Source organism: Antedon bifida, chromosome 1 (genome assembly GCF_963402885.1).
Source record: "Antedon bifida chromosome 1, ecAntBifi1.1, whole genome shotgun sequence".
Classification (NCBI taxonomy): Eukaryota; Metazoa; Echinodermata; class Crinoidea; order Comatulida; family Antedonidae; genus Antedon; species Antedon bifida.
In genome coordinates, this window is record NC_136226.1 from 24,271,415 (window position 1) to 24,294,214 (window position 22,800).

Below are 22,800 nucleotides of genomic sequence, written 5' to 3' on the forward strand. Positions count from 1 at the left end.
GAATCAATGGCCCAGTGCAGCACTGTATTCAATATTTAACTTTCTGAGTTCAAACTAAAGAGATTCTTCTTGCTTATTAATATTTCAATTTAAGGTTAATGACACTTAAATTCTAAGGCTGGTATTCATGAAAGGGGACTAACTTTAGTCCTGGACTATCTCTGGATTTAGTCCTGGACTATTTTGAAATGGTATTCATGAAAGGGGACTATCTTTAGTCCTGGACTAAACCTGGACTAAACCTGGACTAAAACCGGCAAAAGATAGTCCACCCAAGGGGTAGGTTTAAGAAAGTTAGTCCTGGACTATCTCAAGAATAGCTCGAAAAAAATGGCGGCCTGAGGTAAGGTAGGTTACAAGTGTGACAACTTTAAAACCATATTTAAGAAACAAAAATATTATTAATCATTTTTATTTGTATCAAATTAGTAAATATAACGTTTACGGTATTTCAATTATAAAGTTTTTGACTTGTTTGGTGATTTCAACTTTATAGTTTTCAATTCGATAAACTGGATGTTTTAATCATACCTTTCTGGTGTTAAATGAGATTTCATCTACTAGGTTGCGATACTTCTCAACTTCTTTGGTGTATTCATCAAAGGTATGTTCTTCAGAAAGAAACTGGTCAACATCAGCTTCAGCCTAAAATAACATAAAATTAGAAGATATAATTATTTACTGCTGAAAAGAAAATTTTTATCTAATAAAATCAAAATCTTCTATGAATATTGTTTGTTTAGTGTAGACCAAAGCCAAATTTGTATAAACAAATTAAATACCTGTTTGTTGACAAGAAAGTTGTATTTTTCATAAAGTTTAAGATGTTCCACAGGCCTCAAGCTCTCCGCTTCTACAACCTCCTTTACGTTTTGCTTGTGCCTATTTAGAATATCTTCCAAAATAATTGGCCGTAGTACTGCTTTTGATTTTGGTCCATTCTGAATAAACCAAATATATTAATATTAGTATATCACCGGGCGGTTTAGAATATATTCTGTGCCTGTTAATTTAAATAATAGAGTATGAACAATAGTATGCCTGTAAACAATACTGTATATCATTCTTTACAATTTCAACTTAAACTCTGTCTACACTATCAAACTAATTTGACTAAAAAATGCGATGTGTCCATATATGGGTACATCACATTTTTTTGTCACATACAGTTTGATAGTGCAGACAGAGCTTAAGATTCAAGAAACTACTGTATATATTGGTATTTTCAAGCTCAAATAATTATGATAGATATGAATAAAAAAATATCACTCAGAAATGAATAACTCCTCCCACATTACATAAACATCTAATTAAAATCATCTAGTTACCCATTCAGAATAAAGTTTAGTCTCGACACGTGGAATGACTCCAATAGCCTTTAGCATCACATCATACACATTTACCAGTACTATTTCAAAATCTGAAAATGTTGGTTCAAACTTGATGTCGGTTCCATCTAAAACAAGCCGTTGAATAAATCCTGAATGTTCATATGCTCGTGTTGATTCCTGAGAAAACATAAACAATCAGGTAATGAATATTACCAAAACAGCTTTTTAGATTAATGCTAAACACAGTGGCCAACATTCAATACCTTTGGTTGACAGATGAGATCTGTGAAGTCTTGCATGGACTCTAGACAAAGCGTTTGTAGCTGTGCTGTCATTAAAGTTGCTGCACAATTAAAGAATGATTCCAGTTTGCGACCATTATGGTTACTTGGTACAAGTTTTCTTCTGTTTCCTTGATAATATATATTCTGCACTTCTGGAAACCATCTAATAGGGAAAATTGTTTAAATTTTCTTTATTTAATGGATTATACAAATTATTCCTTTAAATAGCATGTTATGCAAATTATTTGGAATAATTTCATTTCTTTAACAACTAAATTCCAGCACAGTCAAAGACACCTAGAAAAGTAGAGACTCCCTCAAAACCAAATGTGTATTTGGAAGATTAAAACTTTCTTGAAAATTGTACATTTTTGGCTTAATGTAACCCAGTTTGCAGTGTGTAATATATATTTTATTTCAAATTCATTGAGTACTTACTTTTTGAGCAGTTTTTCTTTGGCAGATTCTATATGTCTCATTACAAGATTTTGGAAGATCGCCAGCTCCATTGATTCTGGTTTTTTGTGAAATTCTTCTATATCCACCAACCTCAAACCACTTTTAGTGATAAAAACAAAACATATCACATGAATCAGGAATTAAGTACGTCTTAAACATTTATTTTGTATACTATAGTATGGTACTACTGTATGGTACCTATACTACCTATGGTATACTGTGGTATGGTAGATTCAAATAAAATCCAAAAATTACCCAAATGAAATATGCCACAACTCCAGAACCTGTAACATTGTAGGGTTGGTCACATTGAGATCCTGTGTAATTTGAGACTGAGCACTGAGGAATGACTTCTTCCAAGGCTTAGGAACCACAGCAAGTTCAGAACGAGCCTCTGTCAGCTCTTCTTTCTTGTCCTCGCTCTTCTCTCTGGGATCACGCAGTACAAAATCAACTGCAAAGGAAAAGTATTAAAACTACTTTTAAATCGGGACATTAATTGATGTAATTATTGGTATCAATTAATTATTTTGGAAGTAAAACCAGAAATCAGTTTCAGTTCAATGTTATATTATATCTAAATTTCTTTAAAAATTAATCCCATATTTCATTACATAATGCATATGATTTTTTATATGGTGATTCCTAAGGTAAGCATAAGCATCCCATATAGAAGTGGTTCTCAGTCATAGGTTGGTACATATATAAACTATATACCTATAGCTTTCTTTACACTAAGAAGGTAGTCATCTCTCATTTCATCTGACAGGTTTTCAATGGTTAAGGCATGTCCTGTTTTTAAGTCTTCTGACACCAGTCTCTTGACATTTTCCAACCAGGAATCCTCCATTGGAGCCACATGCTCTGTGTCGATGCCATTGTGGATGTAATAGTAGTATCTCTGTTAAAGAATAATATTAAATGAACACATTATTATTGATATTGTATACTACATTAATAAAATATATTATTTTAATAATGGAATATTAGTCATAGCATGGAAAAATATTGTTTATTATTTCTCCATCGTTACAGGGACAGGGCTATTATTTTTCAGGGAGAGCACAGGGGAATGCTAACACATCATGTGACATAATAATTATGTAAAAAAAAGATTAAAGAGGGCAACGCATGCCCCAAGTGCAATCCCACTAGATCCGCCACTGGTTTATGGAGAAATCGTACTTATTTCTCCATTGTTACAGGGTCAGATCAATTATTTTCCAGGGAGATTACGGGGGAATGCTAACACATTATGTGACATAATATAAATAGTACGTCCAAAATTTAGCTATCAAATCAGTTTTTAGCTATCAAAAGGGGGAAAACAAAACTGGGTTATGGAGAAATAGTACTTATTTCTGCATGGTTATACAGTGTTTTTGCAGAAACTAACATACCAAGATATCCTTTTCTGCTGCAGTTGGTGATCCTGACCTTGTGGTCATGACTGGTGCATCTGTAGCCGATGATGAAGGTCTACTTCCATCTTTTTCTTGTTGCCTAAAAATAATAAAATTGATACCAAATAATCAAATCCATAACAATAAAATAAATAAAATCACTAGTGGGCATTTGTTCTTCCCATAAACTCCTTCACAATGAATTGTTTACTTGATATATAGATTAATACTGCTAACTTTAAAAAAACACACTGCCTACTCATCCCTTGCCCTTATTTGTATTGTTCTATTGATTAAATAGACTTACATTATGATATTAACAAGCGCATTACGAAATGATTCCCTGTCTTTCCTTGGATATGAGAACCCTTTTCCACTTTTGCCGTTCGCCTCATTTTGTTCTGGATCCCAGGACTTGGTTTTAAGTCTTTTTGCTTTTACTTTTCTTGAGTCACCTGAAATTATTGTTTATTATAATTATTATTTATTATATAGTTGTTTTAATCCTATTCTTGTGGAATGTCTTTAGTTATCAATCATTAAATTTAAATGACAAAATAATCATAACTTTAAATTAAAAATTGAAACGTTATCAAATTGAGGACAAAAAATACAGTAATTAAATTGTTTTAATTATACACTTGCATGCAACAGATAAAGGTAATACTAGAAAATTCTAAATTTCATTTCTATAATTTATACAGGATAAATTTTTTTAACATTTTTGGTTTTACATACACCTCAAGACATGAACTTACGAGATTTTAGTTGTTTTACTAAACTTAGATCTTCTACTTCTTCTTCTGGGGATTTTCCAGTTAGTTCAAATGATGGGATGTTTGCTTGCCATATTGGCTTTGATCTTGCCTTGATTTTGAGAATAAAACATTAAACAAAAATAATTAACCTGTACATTAGATTTTTGAACTATAGGAAATTCATAGTATACTTATTACACGATAATATTCCAAAATTAAGAACCAATATTCAAGAAATAAATCTGCAAGAGTGAAAACAGTAATTTTAATTTCATCACACTTATACTTATTAGTTAGTACTTACAGCTGGCAATGCTGGTAGAAATGCACGAGAATTTTCAGGATTCTTGCCTTTATTATATTTGCCAGGAACATACTGGATATAAAAAAAACAATTAACTAATTAAATAAAATAATATTATTTTATAAATCAAGGCAGTAGGCCTCCTAAAATAAAACATTTAAAAAAACGCAATACAATGGCCCATGGGCCAATTAATTAAATAATATTTGAGTCCAAATAAAATGATAAATATTTCATTTATTTATCTGGCTTTACAACAATGGGAAGCATGGCCATTGTCATAAACATGAATGATTATTATTGACTTGTTGAGAGTTGACAAAAACAACAACAATGTCAACAATACCAAACAAAAGGTTTTAAAATTCATGAAAACATATCATTTACAACAGTATTTCTCACCTTGACGTCTGACATCGTGAAATAATATTCAGCAGTTTAAATAAAACAATAGTATTAGTTTATGAATATTCGTCGTCCAGATCTTTTGCAGCCTAGGCCTGCCACAGGTCCAGGGTTGCTAGCTGGCTGCTGCTAATGCGCGCTGGCCTAGCGAGCTTCGGTGGTGTTTGTTTCTGTGTTGTACATTCGAAAAAACCTAGTATCAAAGCAATTAAATAACCCAAGAATAATTCATATAGTGTTATTGAAACATTATGTATATATTCATATATTGTTTAAGAAAGCTACACATGTTATCGGTTATAAAATAATAATAATACAAAAACTCTAGGCCTATTGTTTTTTACCTGAAGTGTGTGACCGACGATCGTTTATAATGTTGCTACGCTACATCCTCCACAAAAGCTTATATATTTAGATAATTCAACACTAATTTTAAGGCAAAATAACTTATTTTATAAACAATTAAAAAATAAAATATTATAATCTGTGTTTATGTTTGTTTGAATATTATTTTATATGACCAAAATTGATTAAAAACTTGATTTTTTATTAAATTGTTTTCAGGTACATAGCCTCGTAGTCTCAGACGTCACTTTCTCCGGCCTCCACACATCTCGACGACACGTTGTAGGAGACTACTGACAATCACACTCACCGCGCCGCGGCGCCAACACATTTACAAAATAAAAACAAAACACCGAGAAATTTTCTGGGGGGAGAGAGAGCTATAACTTCGTTATTTTTGTTCAAAACGTGTTTTATTTGTATTAATTGTAGTATGTATGACATTACAAACTGAATTGGAGATCCACTATTAATAGGATAAAAAGTAAGATGAGTAACAGATTATTAATCAAAATGCTAGGCAAGCTAGGCCTAGGCATCATTTACGAATGATGATTTGAGAGTAGAGGTGTTTACTTAGTTAATGGTACAAAAAAAGAGTCAGTTCGCCCGAATCGGGAAATTTCATTATGCGGCTATTATTAATCAGAAATTCCGCAGCCTATAACTATTTTATACTGGAGGTATATTTTTTCGTTTTAATCCTATATTTATGGTTTATTTTAGGTATGTTGCCTTGAAAAAAAGAACAAAACAAGCAACAACAAAAAATCAAAGAATGTCGATTCAAACACTAGGAAAAATTGCAATATATGGTGCTGTTGGTTCGGTTTTAAGCTCAGGATACTTTTATAAGTCAATACAAGGTACATTTTCTATATAATATGAATAGGATATACATTTTATTTAACATCGAATTTTCTTTAAACTTAAACATATTATTGTAAATTGTATATGTCATGACGATGTACGTAATTTACAATTCCGTTTTCTTATTCACAATAACTAGACAAAATAGCAGGTTCTCCGTCCTATGTGCAAACAATGTCTGTAGTAAGGAACCATACTGGTGCAATGGAGGTTTTAGGGGAACCACTTAGAAGCAAGTTTTTAAGTTTAAGTAGTAAAGCCAATACAATGGATGGATATAATGCCAAGGTACAGTATATTTTGATTATTATTATTATTATTGACTTTTAAACGGTAGTTAAAAATTAAAATAATTATCACTGTCCTGAGAGTAAAATTTTAAAAAATGTTCTGATTGACGTTTTATTTGTTGTAGCTTCAGATTCCGGTTAAAGGCAGTAAACGATCGGGAACTGTACACAGTTGGTCCTCAAGAAAAGATACATCAGACGAGTATGTTTGCTCTTTAAATTTAGAAGTGTTAAACATGATTTAGCTGTCCAAAAGATGTTGTAATACCGTACCTTGAATAGATCAACTACTAGCCTCCTTTGGCAACAGTATATTGTATAATAAAGAAAAAAATGTTGGTTTTTTTGCAGATGGTTTGTTGAAAAAGTTGATTTAGAATTATATGGATCAAACAAACAAGTCACAATCTATTTGGGAGATAATGTTAAATCAACAGAAGAAGGATATGCTACCTGAATGCATTATAAGATTTGGTTTTGATGAACATGCTAGTGCAAGCCAAATAAATCATGCAGTACTGTTACACAGTGATCAATGTTATGACTACTAGACTGAGTAACAGATTCCACCTACAGTACATCCACATGTAACATGAAGATGGAGTTGTTAAATGTGTAATGGAAAATTGAATTAAACAGCGTATGTGAAATTTAGTTTAAAGGTGGGATGGAACAAGTCTGAATGTAGCTTAAAGCTGAGATGGAAAAGATGTCATTTTACTGACTAAACCGTCTGGTGTTAAATGTTAAACTAGAACTTAAAAGTCTGTTTTTTTTAAATAAAGATATTACAATTATAGTTTTAATTGGAAACATCATTTTATTCAAAAACAATATTTACAGTATAATTGTTTTACATAATTTATAGCGTAGAACAAATATTGAAAATATATCATGTTATATTATGAATTGATATACTGCACAAGTATGAAACCACTGTACAGTATTCCCATTCATGCAAACATAATATAGAAATGTACATGTATGTATGTACAGTACTAACGTTAAAAAAAACTATGTGAACAGTTTTGCAAAACTTAAATGGTTAAAAAAAAACGCCAACTATAAAGAAATAACACAGAAATAAACAAAGCTAATGGCATGTTTAGTTGCACTAAAAAAAAACACCCTTAACGACTATGAAGAGGTTCACCAAGATCAGTGAATAAACAAAGTTAATGGCATCATGTCTAGTTGCACTATAAAAAAAACACCCTTAACGACTATGAAGAGGTTCACCAAGATCAGTGAAATAAACATAGTTACCAGTAATGGCATATCCACTAACAAAAACAAACCCTCAGTGACTTTGAACAGGTTTGCCAAAATCAGTGAAATAAACGGCATGTTCAGTGGGACAAAAAATCAAACTCAACGACTATGTGAAATGGTTTGCTAAATTTCACTTGCCGGTTTAATGGCACAACTCTCAAAATCCACTAATGTGTTTACCGAATTTATCAGATTTTAAAAGGGAGTTTTTATACAAGGAATGTACGTACAGTAGCAACTGTACTTTCTTCGCTTGTTTTTTTCACTCGCTACATTAAATGAGAGCTTTTTTATTCAATATATATTTCAGTCTGGGTAGAATGAATCTTACCATGTTTAACAGGTTCCAATTGTAAATCATTTATACATATACTACCAATTTTAAGTACAGTACTGGTATTTTGTCATGCCTTTACAGATTTTAATTTGCAAGCCTACATGAAGGGTTAGGTACCACTCAATGATAAATGTAGCATGAGCAGCATAGACATTTTCCTACCTGAAGAAAACAATAGAACAGTTAATGTACAATTGCAATTTACACCTCCAGATTGATATAATTACTGGTCATGTTCTCATTGAGTGTTAAAGAACTTTTGAATCTTGAGCTATCGCAATTGTTTCTGAAAATAGACAACCTACATTTGGGTGTAAACATCAATAACAGAAAGTTTCACTCTTGTATTCCTTACATGCACCAATGAACTTGTACTTGTTATTCAATATCGTCTCCCTCTGTCTTTTAAACGCTCTCTTTCATCTAATTTATCTTGTTTACGTCTATCGGTGTTGTGGTCTATTTTTTCTGGTGTTCTTTTAAGTTCTCCCTTGTCTATGTAAGCACTTTTTCTGGTTTTCGGACTATCTGACACAGAACTACTGGATTCAGAGCTATTTGATCCGGAACTATTTGGTTCAGAATTGTCTGACTCAGAACTGTCTGACCCAGAACTATCTGACTCTGAACTTTCTGAATCTGAACTATCTGAACTTGAACTCTCTGAATCTGAACTCTCTGAATCTGAACTGCCCGAACTTGAACTGCCTGATTCATCTTTTATTTTCTTTCGTGCTTGGTTTTTTCTGGTCTCTCTGTTTATTTTCTCTTTATCTTCTTTATTGTCATCCCTGGTCTTATAAATCATTTCATTTTCAAGGTCCCTTTCTATATTGACCCATCCATCTTTCCCTTTTTTAACAACTTCATTTTGACCTCTGATAATGTTTCTCTCGTCCCTTTCTCTATAGTTTGGTAAATCTCTTCCTATATTATTTCTGTCATCTCTCTCTCTCTTGTCTCTTGTCCTGCCATAGCTCTCATCTCTGCTATTTCTTTCATTTTTCCCTCCATTGTATCTTTCATCTCTTTCTCTGCTGTTTCTCTCAACTCTTTCTCGGCTATTTGTCTCATCTCTTCCTTTTTTGCTTCTTTCATCTCTGCCTCTGTTGTTTCTCTCATCTCTTCCTCTGCTGTTCCTCTCATCCCTCCCTCTGTTGTTACTCTCATCTCTTCCTCTGATGTTACTCTCATCTCTCCCTCTGATGTTACTCTCATCTCTCCCTCTGATGTTACTCTCATCTCTTCCTCTGATGTTACTCTCATCTCTCCCTCTGATGCCTCTCTCGTCTCTTCCTCTGCTGCTTCTCTCGTCTCTTCCTCTGCTGATACTCTCATCTCTTCCTCTGCTGTTTTTCTCATCTCTTCCTCTGCCGTTTCTCTCATCTCTTTTGCTTCTTTCATCTCTTCCTCTGCTGTTTCTCTCTTCATCTCTTCCTCTACTGTTTCTTTCATCCTCTTCACTAACAACCACTTCTTCTTGTTTTCTGTCATTCTTACTTCTACTTATTCTTCTATCATTTCTTTCATCCCTCTGTCGGTTACCTCCTTTACCTCTCCCTTTTTCAACTATTTCATCTATCCACCTATTTTCTTCATTCTCTTTACCCTTTTCAACTATGTTATCCATCCATCTATTGGTCTCTTCTTCTCTTCCTTTTTCGACTAGTTTGTCCATCCAAGAAGTGTCTGAATCTCCTCTTCTGCCTCTTTCTTTACCTTTTTCAATTCTTTCAACTCTATCATTCTCTCGTTCACCTTTTCCACGTTTCCCTCTTTCATCTTTCCTTCTATCAGATCTTTCACCTTTATCACGTTCAATTCTCTCTTCTCTTTCTTGCATACCTCTATCTTCTCTTCCATGATCAATTCTTACCTCTCTACCTCGATCACCTTTATCTTCCCTGCCACGCTCAATTCTTACTTCTCTCCCTTGATCACCTCTATCATTTCTGTCACGTTCAATTCTCTCTCTTCTTCGACGTTCATCTCTTTCATGTTCAACTATCTCTTCTCTTGGTCTGTCTACTTGCCTTCCAATATACCTATCTCCTCCACCTCTTTTTGTCATCTCTTTCCTTTCCCTTTTATTATTAAGTTCATGGTTTTTAAAACCTTTCTCTCTTCCATTAATTCCATAATTTCTTTCAGTACTTTCTGTTCCTTTTCTTCTTTCAGTCCTTGTGTCCTCCTGTGTGGACTCTGATGATGATGAATCAGATTCACTACTAGAAGGTGATGAAGATGATGATGATGACACTGGCGTTTTCTTTTTTCGTTTTTTGTTTTTAGATTGTGCTTTCTTAATTTTTTCAGTTTCTTTATTTTTATTCTTTTTACTACTACTTTGCTCCTTTTTGGATTTTGATGAAACCTTTTTTCCTTCTTTTGGAAGTGTCTTTTTCTTCTTTCTTTTTCTTGATTCTTCTTCAGATTCTGACGAACTTTCTGTTAAAAAGAATACATTTATAGTAATTTAGAGATCATAAAATAAAATTAGATTATGCTAATATATACTTATCTATATCAAAATGTATATCTTTTCCAAGCAAAATTATTTTAAATATAAAATCAGTCTTTTTAGGAGATTTAGATGACCCATTGAACCTAGATCATTTTAACAGTAAATGAGTAGGTGAATAAATAATTACTGTAAATCATCCTCAAAAAAGAATAAACCTATTTTATACACATTTTATACACTGTTGAAGCACACCTCCAAACAATGATAGGTGACTTACCTGAGGAAGATGAGGAGGCTGATGACGAACTGTCATCATCAGAACTTGAATCACTAGAGTCAGAGGAATCACTCTTCATTAGAGGCTGCCTCTGCTCCATTATCTTTTTCTGCTGAAGCTTTAAGTGCTCACGAAGGTCATCACTATAAATTGAATAATTTTAACCACAATAATAAAATCAATATCAAATTAATGAGGCTTTAATTTTATATTTCGTAATTTAACACAGCTGGTATTGGTATTCAATGAAAATGAATGTCCAAGATATATTTATCTAGATCAAATTTAAGTCAAGTGGTTAAGCGTGTCAGTGGCAATGCAGCTATACAATTGGCACAGGTTCACTCCTCTACCACTTTGGTGGCAGCAATTGACACAAGGGACTCTTTCAGTAGGCTGAAAGTCACAGGTTATTCCACCACATGTACATTTTTTTTTAAACTTACGTGAGACCTCCGAGTCCAATTGTAGTAAAGAAATTGATAGAGAACCTAGTGTTTGCTGGATTATCATGTGGCATCAAGCCTTCCAGGAATGGCTGCAGTGTACTATAAGAAAAACAAATTTCATTTTTCGTATATAAAAAACATAATTTACAGCATTATGTAAGTTTACAATAAGAAGTAAAATGAATTTAATATAATGTTATACACTATATCACAATTGCTTAAAAGATATTGTTTGTATTCGGTTTTTCTGAAAAACATTAAAATGCTATTTTTGATTTTCAGCAAATTTATTTATACATATAAACCATTGTTTACAAATGAAAAGGTAAGAAACTTCAAGAAGCTATTAAACAGGTCACAAATAGAATATATAAATCAATAAATAAAAATATATAAATCAATAAATAAGAATATAATATAAATCAATAAATAAAAATTATGGTTTCAGACACTAGATAGAGAAAGTTTTAAATGTTGTACAAATGAATGAAAAGCTTTAATATTGTAATAATTGTTTATATATGTCTGCTGCATTGACTTACTGATCTTTTAGTCTTTCGTTCAGCTTTGGAAGTCCCAAATATTCAGACAGTTCTTGGAAAAGTATCTTTATAAAGATTCGGCTTGACGATGTTGTATCATCCTCATTTAACTTGATGCAAGATAATGCCTGAACATTTTTTTAAATAATATGAATCAGAGTCACAAGTAATATAAAAATAAAAAGGATTATTTAACAACACAAAAATACATGCAAGAGAGAATAAAACCTATTAAACTTTAAACTTATTAACAGTTTTAAGATAAATAACAATCTATGTTTTTACATATAGTACTGTATCGTATTCAAATAAATGTTCTGGGACATTTATTGTTTGGGAGGGTTTTAGGGGAAAGGTTGGGGGTTGCATTTATTCGAGGGATACGTACAATCAAATAAATACCCTCTAGATATGACATAAATACAACACAATTAATACAATAAAAATGCTTGATAAATTCTAGATCATGAAAGTCAATGAATTCTACTATAAATAGAAATATGTTAGTATTGTGTGTGTATGCACATGGCAGGGAGTTTATTCAAGGAAAAAACGAAATGTCACGGGGCGTATATTTGATGGGCCGTTTATTCTAAAAGATGTTTTATAGGGGGAGATTATTAGAGGGGACATTTTTTCAAAGTGTGGTGAATATTCAAATAAATACAGTATGTAAGATTTGGACCATTTGTATCAGACTAGAGCTCTATAATAAATTGTATTATTTACCATCCATGGTATAGCATCTGTATACAATAGGTGAGAAAAGAACTTGGCCACATTCCTTAGTTTATTGGTTTCCAAACGATGACAAACATCATACTGCTCCCCAAATACGACTGTGTAATTCTGTAAATATTCCTTCTTCAGCTGGCAAAACCTCTGAAAGATATAACAATACAGCATTGTTATTAACAATTTCCTTTGTATTTTTCATTCAAATTGAGGTGTGGTTAATGTTAGTGCTATTGAAGTGTGGATTGTTTCTTTAATAGTTTTAAAGTTAAATATATACAATATGAAAGAAAATGTTCCACAATTCTATTGCGTGACTTACCTGGGCTAATAGACCATAAAACTTTTCGTAGGTCCTTTGCTGAGCACAGCAATCTAGTATCATAAGACATACTTCTTTCTGTGAAGAAAAAATATATATTAAATAAGAAAAAAAACATATCTAGGCCTGCCTGCCTACCTTTGGTCTATTTATCATTTTTTAATATGTTTCTATGCGACATTACAAAATGATCATACCTCTTGACCTGGTTTAATTTCCATTTTGAGAAGTTTATGGGCACACTCTTCGAAATCCAAACTGGATTGGATGGTCAGGTAGATGGTACGACGCAATGCCACTAAGTTCGTCTCCGTTTGATCAATGATTTCCATCTTTTTTTCTAAAACAAAAGCCTAAAAATATTAGCAACAAAGACAGGCAAAACTACAAATGTTATTCAATATAGCAGAATTTTAATGAACTGCAGTACGTCAATTAATTGTTGTATTATGATACTAATTAATAATGCACAGTGTTAATCTTATGTACCTTCAGTATCGGAATCCGATTCACTTGAGCTACCATCTTCACTATCACCCGATTCTGAATCACTTTCCTCGCCAAGTATATCTTTCTTAATTGTTTTGTACTTTTCTTCATTCTCAAGATATTCTGTGTCGTGCTTAAATATATCTAAGGAATAAAAAAGACCTCATTAATAAATTCATAAAAAAAATAATGTAATTTGTAACAGAAAATGTGTTTTGTTTTTTTAATGTCTTGCCATAACACTACTTTGCAAGTACAGATATTCCTTCTACTTAGGACAAAGCTGCTGAAGATCACTAAAGGGTATTTAATTAAAAGGAGAACTGTATTTCCTTTTAGGTAAAAATTACAATCCTTTTAAAAAGAAATGTATACAGGCCACAAGTGATGAATGGCTAAACCCAGGATATTACAGGTATACCTGAGCAGGGCTAGAGGAAAAACAAACATTAAAATATTTAGAAAAATGCTAAAAATGCCAGAAGCCTCCAGTATTAGAGGGCCACCTAGGGTACCTAAACTAGGGGCCTTAGGCCTCTGTGTTACGTTACTGAATGTATGACTTACTAAGCATGTCTTCTGTAGTATACTGGTCCTCTAATGTCAGCAAGTGAGTGAACTGACCAGCTTCTTCCACAAGATCAAGACCCTCACTTAGAGATGGAAAGTCTTTAAAGCCATCCTTACGTACAGCGAACATGACTTCCACCATGTACTGTACACGCTTATCAATCTGTGACTCGTGTAGAATGCTACGTAGACGATCAAATATTGCTACAAAAAATATATAAAATTTAATATGAAATTTAATAAGAGGAGGAATAAATTATCAAATATTGCTACAAAAAAATATATAAATCAATGATGCTCTGTAACAGACTGACAGAATGGAATAGGAGGAATAAATTATAGAACATATTTTAAACATACAATACAATACAATATTCTCATTTTGGCTTATCATAATTTCAAGACTCATTACATGGTTCTTCCCTAATGGTCATGCTATGTTAGTTCTGCCAATCATGTGCTCTCTCCTCTAAACACTTTTTTTTAACTTTAGTTGCTTTCGTACACAACATAAAAAAATGCAACTTACCATGCATTCCTCTTGGTGAAATATCATAGAGTTTTTGTCCACTCTCCTTTAGAAAAGCCACGGCAACTTCTACAGAATCATCTGAAGGATTCTCTAACAGTAGTGTTAATATCTCTAAGGCGATTACTTCATGAGCCTAAAGAAGTAACAAATAATGTTATTACTTGAGAAACCTATTGGATATTAACTAATCTGGTATATTCCATAATATGGTTGAACTCTACTAATTTTTCAGGCTATTGCAAACCCTAAATATAAGTCTTGGAAGAAGGAAACTAGGCAGCTAGTTTATAAGTTTATAATACTGGTATATTCTAGAGAGTGTATAATCGTATAATTATGCAATGATAAAAATATAAAATGGTTGGGCTATACGAATTTGTCAGTGGAAATGTAACTGTAACCGTATGATTAAAGGCTATTGCAAACTCGAGTGTAAATATAAGCATGTTTACTGGAATGTGGAGACTTCAATTATAGACTTCATTTACCCTCCTATTTGTCATGATCATTACCTTAAGCGTGGTTCCCACTAGAGGACATACGCGCAATGCAAGTTGACCAATGACAAACCAATGCCATTGCATCTCTAGTGGGAACCAAGCTTTAGTATCCTATCATCATCTAATCATACAATAATAATAGAAAATATAAACACAATCTTACTACTTGCTGGTTGACTAGATGAGCAATGAATCTAGTAGATGTTAAGCATAAGCTTTTGTCATTTCGTTTGAAACTCTTTTGAAAATTGACAATCAGTCGCTTCAAAATAAGTTCACCATTTTGAGGAAACTGTAAAGAAAAAGGATAAAATTCAAACAAACATATTATACCAGGGTAATGTTTGCTTAATATAATACTGTACTTGCATTTCCAGCTAGGCAAGGATTGGCAGATGATAACAAGCCAAATATTTCTATCAATTCTCAATTACAACCCATTCTATCCTAAGCCATTTGATAACATCCTCCATACAAAACAAACTACTTTATTTAACAACACACAGTACATCTTAAGATAAGATAAGATAACTTTTATTGATCCTCAAAAAGGAAATTCATTACAAGCCTGATATATTATTTGTTTGCAGTTTTTTATCAATTGTTTTTTAGAATGAACATAGTTGAAATCACTTACCTTTGAATTGATGATAGCTACTAAAGCAGCATATACGTGTGTAAATGTCGGTGAGGCATTCTGGGCTTGTATGATAGATCGTGCCAACAGTCCCCTGTGGAGAAAAAACAATGTCTACTAAACAAAACATTATGCTTGATGACCTGAAAAATGTGTCCTTCTCAAGTCATTTGGCTACAGTTTACCAAAGGTAGAATTGGTTATACATACTGTGATTTTGGTATATTACATCTTACGCTAGCTATAGGCCTAGCCTGACATTATCTAGTTGCTGCAATAATTGTCTTTCTGTTTTTGCCAGAATCAGTTAATACAAATTTTGGGGAAACCCAGTATTTTCGCTGAAAAGTAAAGGATTATTCCATTTCCTTTGGCCTTCATAATCGATCGAAAGTTCATATCAATCTGCGCGCAATGCATGTTGGGATTTATAGCGGGCCGCTTCAATTATTAGAATCAACTTATTTTTCACATTTTTAACCGTTTAAAGACAAAAAAGTTATCACAATAGGACCATATAGTATTTATTTTCAAATTAAATGTAGTTTGTGACCTTAGATCTAAAAAACGTAGGGAATGGGACTTTCATTAATTCCAGTTCAATATAATAAACATACCTTCCACGAATTATATTTTCTGCAAATAACTCCTGAACAATTAAACTGATGTTGGAAACATTGACCTTGTTGATCAAACCATTAATGCTCTTTTTCAAAGCTTCCCATGCAATCCGCTGATAAGCAGTTCTGAAAATAAAAACAGGAAACAACTAGACCTAAATAAATAATAATAATAAGAATACTAAATCAGAACATGGAAAAAAGCTAACATTTACAAAAAACTTTCCCTGGAGGTCAATTATTTTGGTTAGACATAGTTTCAAATTCTAGAAACTATATATAAAATGAAAACAGAGATCTTTGGCCTAAATTACATGCAGTAGAGTCAATGTCAAGGAACAACTATCTGAGAACTGAGATCAGTGTTGTTGCATGAAGGGTTAGGGTCTGTGTGTTGCATGTTGCGTTAGGGATGTCGCCATCCTGGTCGGCGGTGGCAGGATCCACTCAGCAATCAACTGTCATGACAATAATTTACAAGCTGATGTTTAAACAATAAATTCTGTTTTCCACTATAATTCACGCAAATCCAATGTTTCGCAGAAAAACAAATCACGCTACCCTTTCCACTACAAGAGCAATAGCTGCGATTTTAATTTTAATTGCGTGTCTGTGCTGAGCTTTTCACATGAGTGCTCATGAACGACGTCATTACTCATTTTCAAAGCTCTAATTGGTTGCGCAATTTTTCGCATCGCAAAAAGTAGAAGCAATTCAAACTACCAATTTTGCTTAAGTGAAAAAACTCTGGGAACTAGAATTTGTTGTAGAAAGGGATTTGGAAGGTGCGTATAAGCTGATGTTTTCGATTCAAAATCAATCAAATTCACCTAGTGATAAACAGGCTTACAATCAACCAGGTTAAGAACACACACTTTATAAACTACCAAATTAATGGTGACACATACGATGTTTTATCTGTGATCTGTTGTTGCAATAAACGTAGCTTAGCTGGAGGGATGTAAGCACCACCTGTCCTTGTGGTCAGAATGTCAGGCTCTGGTTTCTTCTTTTTTTCTCTGGGTTCTGTAACAACTTCATCAACAGAGTTCTTATCACCCCTAAAAAAAAATAAGAATATGTAGTAACAAATGATTTGCCGACATAAAATCAGATTTAAAATCTCTTTATTTTAATTTTCAAGAGCAACGGTAAGTCATCATCGTCACTAACAGAAGCTTGAAAATCACAAATTGCTTGGTATAATACAAAAAGAGAAAGAAAATGTTTTAATACATACATCATACACAATTGACAGTAAATATTAACAGCAGAGCATAGAAACTGGAAATCAATGACCATAACATATGTACAAATCTTGTACTGTACTTTATGTTCTGTACACTATCAAATTTCATGTGACAAACAAATGTGCCCATATACGGACATGATGATGTCATGTCACTACCATATTTGGGTGCATCACAACTTTATTGTCAAACAAGTTTGATAGTGTAGACAGAGCTTTAAAGATGTATTGTCCCTTTGACTAATTCCAAAAAAATAAAAAATAACAGATTTCGAAAAAAAGGTGGGTCATTTTGAAGTATCTTAATAGTTATTAACTATCACCAAAAATTTTTCGAAAAAAAAATCATTTAACTGAAATACAGACGTTTTTTTGTTAAAAAAATAACTTTGACTTCCAGTCAAAGTTTTCGATCAAAACATATCCCATAATGAAACGCGCTTGTTTGGCTACTCTGTATGCATAATCATAAAACTTCCCCACGATCTGTGTGAAAATACCTTCTCAACCGTGACGAGTTGTAAACAATCCTAATTAGCATCATGCATAATGCGTAATCGTGGTTTGAAATCTTTGTTTACTTTCGCTCGCGACGATTTTCTAGACAAAATGTAATCAAAATAATTTACCTGTTAATTACGTAAACTTGTTGCTTTTGGCTCGAATTTTCGACTTAAAGTGAATAACTTTAATATTACTTTGATATGGCCAATTTAAATTTAGAATATTTTGACCTTCATTTTTTTGTGTTTCAAGGGACAATACATCTTTAATATATTTTTTTTGGTCACAACTAAAATATTAAACAATTCATACTGTACAAAAGTTTAAATATTTCTTACCCACGAGGTGACTGATCTTTCTTCCTTTTTTCCCCTTTATTATCTTCCTCTCTCCTTCTCTGGTTCCATCTTTCTTCTTGCCGGTCATAATTATTTCTAGAACGCAAGTCATCCCGACTGCGATAGTTGTTTCTTCGACCTCTAGGTGACCTACTACGATCACGTCGACCTCTGTAGTCTGGAGATCTTGACCTGCTGCGACTATTCCTGCTGCGTCTATCTTTGTAGACAGGGGATCTAGACCTACTCTGCTTCTGTGTATTACCACGCTTACTCCGTTCTTCCCTAGTCTTTTTTATTCTTTTTCTGTCATCACCACTGTCACTGGTTTCTCCATCACTAGAATAATTTTTTAGATTAATATTATTTAAATACAAAACTAATTGTATTTGCATAAACACTATAAAGCACACTAACACACATAATGTATATTTTTATATAACTTTTTTAACTTATTCTAAAATGTTTTTATGCTGTTTGTTGCCTTGAGGAAGACAAATTTCAAAAAATTATTATATTTTTTGACAATAAAGGTTATCTTGAATCTATTCAAATTTGTTTTTTTCAACCTTAATCTTTCAACAAATATAATTAAATAATTATATTTATTTTACCATTTTAATATGCATTTTTCTACAATTCTGAAATTACAATTGAAATTTACCTTCTATTTGGTCTCTTTACAGTTGTACCAACTACACTACGGAAGCGTCCAGCACTCACAGTGTCCTCATCACTACTGCTGGAGTCACTACTTTCTCCCCTCCTGCAAAGGAAAGTTTTATCAATACATATGTTGATCAGGAGAATGAACACTAGTGTACCATATTGTTTATCCTCGATCCTACTTAGATAATCCAAAGAGTGCTCTGTTTTAAAAACATGTGAAGTGCCCTTAACTGTACAACAAGTAATTAATTATAATATTTATATATAATCATATTATATAGAACGTCCAGGAAATTTTTTTTCTCAAATAAAAGCCCAGTTACCTACATACACACAATACTGTATTAAAACACATTTATATTTGTTGTAATAGAATTCATTACTTCCAAAATCTAGAATGTACTATTTTGATTTGACTGTATTTTATTTCTCTTATTGTTAATTGTGTTGTATTTTTTCATACAGTATATGGGGTTATTTATTTGTTGATTATAGTTATACAATGGAGGAAAAAATACATCATGTTAAAAACCCTCCAAAATATTAAATGGCCCAGAGTGTTTATTCAAATAAAATACTTATAATTCAGATTACCAACCTGTGTTGTGGTGAAGATTTCTTTGCATCAGCTACTTTGTGCAGGACACTTTGAATTCGTTTTTGTTTCCAACTATCATCACTGTCATCATCTTCACTCACAGACACTTGTAAAGCATCATCTTGGTTTGATCCTTTTTGTATAGGGCTGTTTATTTTAAAAAATGTAGGCATGTAAATGAAATTTTATTCTAATTCCAAAGACACAATTAAAACTAGTTACAAACAAAATACAATAGTATTTTTATACACTATTAAAATATGTTAAAACACAGTAGATGTTAAAACAGTAAAAAAATGATCGAGTGAAATGTTAAAAACTTATTTTAAATTGATTCAACTTAATTTATTAATTTTCGTCGTGGCTAAAGATACGCTACCGTATCCTAACTTCCGTTTGGATACGTCATAATCAGCCAATGGGGAGGTAGTACGTGTGTGTCGTCATCGTATAAGGACTTTGGATTTGTTTTATCGCGAAAACAGTTATCAACCGCTTAATATTTTCTTTATGCTTCATTTAGTGTATTGCTATTATCGCCGTCGTGTGTGACAAAAACTTAATGTAGCCTACGTCTGTTATTATTGAAAAGCCAAAACATGTTGATTTTAATTCTAGAATACAGAAAAACGTTTTAAAAGAGGCTTAATACGTACTATAACCTATAGCCTCATTATATGAGTTTGTTTGTGCCAGGCTGTGGCCAGCTGCGTGTGTGCGCCGATTTCTGTGACTCAGCCTTGGGGCTACTGTCTAAATCATAGTATTTGAGGGCCCATTTATTGTCCGCATTTGCTTGTTGTTTATGGTCACCATCTGTAAACAAAGTTTCATAAAAAATATAGGCCTAAATAGGCCATTTGGAATAAAAATAAAACCCTCATATATAGTAACTATGGACGAATGAACTAGACGCAACACAATTTCCAACATTGAATTATAATTCCTTTACTTCTAATTTGGCTATCAACATATCGGATTATAATACTATACGACTGTATGTTGTATAATGAAATAATATTTGAGATTGAGTGCATGTTTTAAACGCTTTATGTAACGTCCACCAACCACATGAACTTGCTCTATTACTACAGCATCGACGTTGTCGCCCGTTATTAAACTTCTGGATTCAACATTGATAGGTCTAGCCCCAGGGCTGAGTCACAGAATCAGCGCACACATCCATGCAGCCTGGTGCCGCCGATAGGCATTCTCCTCAGACGCGATATTAAAAAAAATTCAAAGTCCTTATACGACAACGACACACATGACGTAATGCAATTTTACCGTACCTTTAGCAAACGGTACCGTATCTTTAGCCACAGACACCGATTAATTTTACTTTTTTTAGGCATAGGCCTATCTATAATAATGTGTATTACTACTATTGACTCGTTGTAAAGCAACTTACTGAATACAATCCGTCTAAATTAAAAAGGCCCCACTTTATACAACGTCAATATGCCACAAAACACGGACATTTTATCTAATAGTGAACTTAGGCCAGCCTACCCTAGCACTCACTCAGAGAGTGAGTCTACCCAGTGAAACCATTATTTCCCCGTGCATGAGATGATGCTGAAACCTCACGAAAAAGCATGTCGAATGATGACTCCTCTAATTTTATTTTCTACTTACAATACATAAATACAGCGTGAATAAAATAATATTGATATTCTAAACTTGAATTACATTATATTCTTAACATTGGTTAGCATACCTTTTAGCCATAATTATATAAAACCTGAAATTTACGTATGTTTTCAAACCCACTTCTAAAACACGAAAACGTCCGACTTTCGTGTTCGTCCTGAGCTAAGTTCAAAGGTCAAAGAAAGCTGACGACAAAACTTTGCAAGCTGGGATGGATACGACGAGCGTTCATGCATAACGTTGCGTGTGTGGCGGGAAACTGTCATTGTTGTTTCGCGGTAAATTTTCTTCATTTGTATATGCAGAGTTGCAAAGACAAGAAGCTACCAGACAACAGGTAAATTACATAAAATACAAATATATATTTACCAATTGTAAAATGCACCCAATAAATATGAGTATGAGTGTTTAGAGACAGACAGAGTAACGAAGAAAGGTCAACAAAGTCGAAGATGCATTAGCGGCCCTTTAAATTTTAAAAAGGCCAGGCATAAAATCCTAGGCCTCTAGGCCTAGCCTCTAGGCCTAGCCTCTAACTAAGTCTAAACTACATTAGCGTCCGCCGCCAGTAGGCCTTCTAGGCTAGGCCAAGTAGCTAGAGCTAGATAAATGGCCAGGCCTCTGTAAGATCCTAAACAGGGCCTACTACTAGGCCTAGATAACAGAGGCCTAGATAGGGGTAACGGGACGATTCGGCCCTGAGACGATTCGGCCCGGGACGATTCGGCCCTGGGACGATTCGGCCCGGGACTATTCGGCCCGGGACGATTCGGCCCTGAGACGATTCGGCACACTTACATTTATCGGCTTTGATATGCATTTATAAGCATAAAATAAGCTTTTTTCCCCAAACTTTATTTTCAGAGAGACTATGGGGTAGCACGGATCAGGTGCCGTTTTCGGCCACCTCGACTTATATGGACTATACCATTATTATGATAGGGGTGTGGTGCATTATGTTTTATGTAGAGAAGGGTGTCTATTGAATGGGAAGACAATACAATTGTTCTGTTATGTAACCTACAGTACAAACTACAAGGAACAATACAAAACATCAAAAACTAGCAATGCATGTACTTTTTATAAGGCATGTTATTATTAGGTACTGTGTTAGGGAATGCCAAGATTTTGTAACAATATTACTATATTAACTAAAGATATTTTAAATAAAACAAATTTTATAGACAAATTTAATGAAGAACCATCTACTAACTGGATAAAGCCATTTATAATAATAAAAAATAATCATAACGAGTGGTTTTCAAAGGCCCAATGCAAAACAACGTTAACGGAATATACTATGTATAAAGGAACTCCAAACCTTGAACAATATTTGTTAGATAAAACTAATTTTAAGAGTATCAATTTAAAGCAAGATCAAACTCTCTAGATCTTGAGGGTCGTAGACAATCCTGGTCAAATCATAACACAGGATTATGTAAGATGTGTAGTACTAACGAAAAAGAAACAGTAAACCATTTTTTATTTAAATGTTCTTCATTAAACTCTGTTAGACAATAATTAAGTATGTACTGGGATAATTTTTGTTGTATCAGGAATTAAAACACCATTTTATGCTAGACAATTTATTCAC

At 33.1% G+C, this 22,800-nt stretch overlaps 4 protein-coding genes across 6 annotated transcripts in view; 2 read left to right on the plus strand and 2 right to left on the minus strand.

The window, feature by feature from the left end:
• The window catches only part of LOC144846052 (dynein axonemal heavy chain 7-like), a 34,447-nt gene extending 29,382 nt beyond the window's left edge, over positions 1–5,065 (minus strand). For both annotated transcript variants that reach the window (XM_078703518.1, XM_078703517.1), the window contains exons 1-12: positions 4,942–5,065; positions 4,540–4,611; positions 4,236–4,344; positions 3,785–3,932; positions 3,475–3,577; positions 2,792–2,975; positions 2,330–2,528; positions 2,054–2,173; positions 1,595–1,778; positions 1,329–1,508; positions 783–941; positions 532–645 (exon numbers count right to left, since the gene is read on the minus strand). In XM_078703518.1, coding sequence (XP_078559644.1) covers positions 532–645; positions 783–941; positions 1,329–1,508; positions 1,595–1,778; positions 2,054–2,173; positions 2,330–2,528; positions 2,792–2,975; positions 3,475–3,577; positions 3,785–3,932; positions 4,236–4,344; positions 4,540–4,611; positions 4,942–4,956 — 1,587 coding nt within the window. In that variant the 5' untranslated portion in view covers positions 4,957–5,065. The remainder of the gene's footprint in view (positions 1–531; positions 646–782; positions 942–1,328; positions 1,509–1,594; positions 1,779–2,053; positions 2,174–2,329; positions 2,529–2,791; positions 2,976–3,474; positions 3,578–3,784; positions 3,933–4,235; positions 4,345–4,539; positions 4,612–4,941) is intronic.
• A 551-nt stretch (positions 5,066–5,616) lies between these two features.
• On the plus strand, positions 5,617–7,248 carry LOC144846419 (cytochrome c oxidase assembly factor 1 homolog). Its single transcript, XM_078703545.1, has 5 exons — positions 5,617–5,773; positions 6,016–6,155; positions 6,299–6,447; positions 6,575–6,651; positions 6,801–7,248. Exons 2-5 carry the CDS (start codon positions 6,068–6,070, stop codon positions 6,904–6,906), a joined length of 420 nt encoding a protein of 139 aa, XP_078559671.1. The 5' UTR covers positions 5,617–5,773; positions 6,016–6,067; the 3' UTR covers positions 6,907–7,248.
• A 7-nt stretch (positions 7,249–7,255) lies between these two features.
• On the minus strand, positions 7,256–21,374 carry LOC144846078 (uncharacterized). The gene is made up of 18 exons (XM_078703519.1): positions 21,274–21,374; positions 19,554–19,700; positions 18,951–19,052; positions 18,287–18,625; positions 17,104–17,256; positions 16,193–16,321; positions 15,576–15,669; positions 15,102–15,230; positions 14,436–14,571; positions 13,904–14,110; positions 13,337–13,480; positions 13,045–13,187; positions 12,848–12,925; positions 12,520–12,672; positions 11,791–11,918; positions 11,246–11,347; positions 10,800–10,942; positions 7,256–10,506 (listed from the first exon to the last, which is right to left on the minus strand). The coding sequence occupies exons 1-18, from the start codon at positions 21,282–21,284 to the stop codon at positions 8,441–8,443; spliced, it is 4,404 nt and encodes a 1,467-aa protein (XP_078559645.1). The 5' UTR covers positions 21,285–21,374; the 3' UTR covers positions 7,256–8,440.
• A 36-nt stretch (positions 21,375–21,410) lies between these two features.
• LOC144846178 (cell division control protein 6 homolog) overlaps positions 21,411–22,800 on the plus strand; it is a 38,424-nt gene continuing 37,034 nt past the window's right edge. For both annotated transcript variants that reach the window (XR_013612819.1, XM_078703527.1), the window contains exon 1: positions 21,411–21,543. Coding sequence is in view for 1 of the 2 variants with exons in the window: in XM_078703527.1 (XP_078559653.1) it covers positions 21,437–21,543 (107 nt within the window). In the remaining variant the exon portion in view is untranslated. The remainder of the gene's footprint in view (positions 21,544–22,800) is intronic.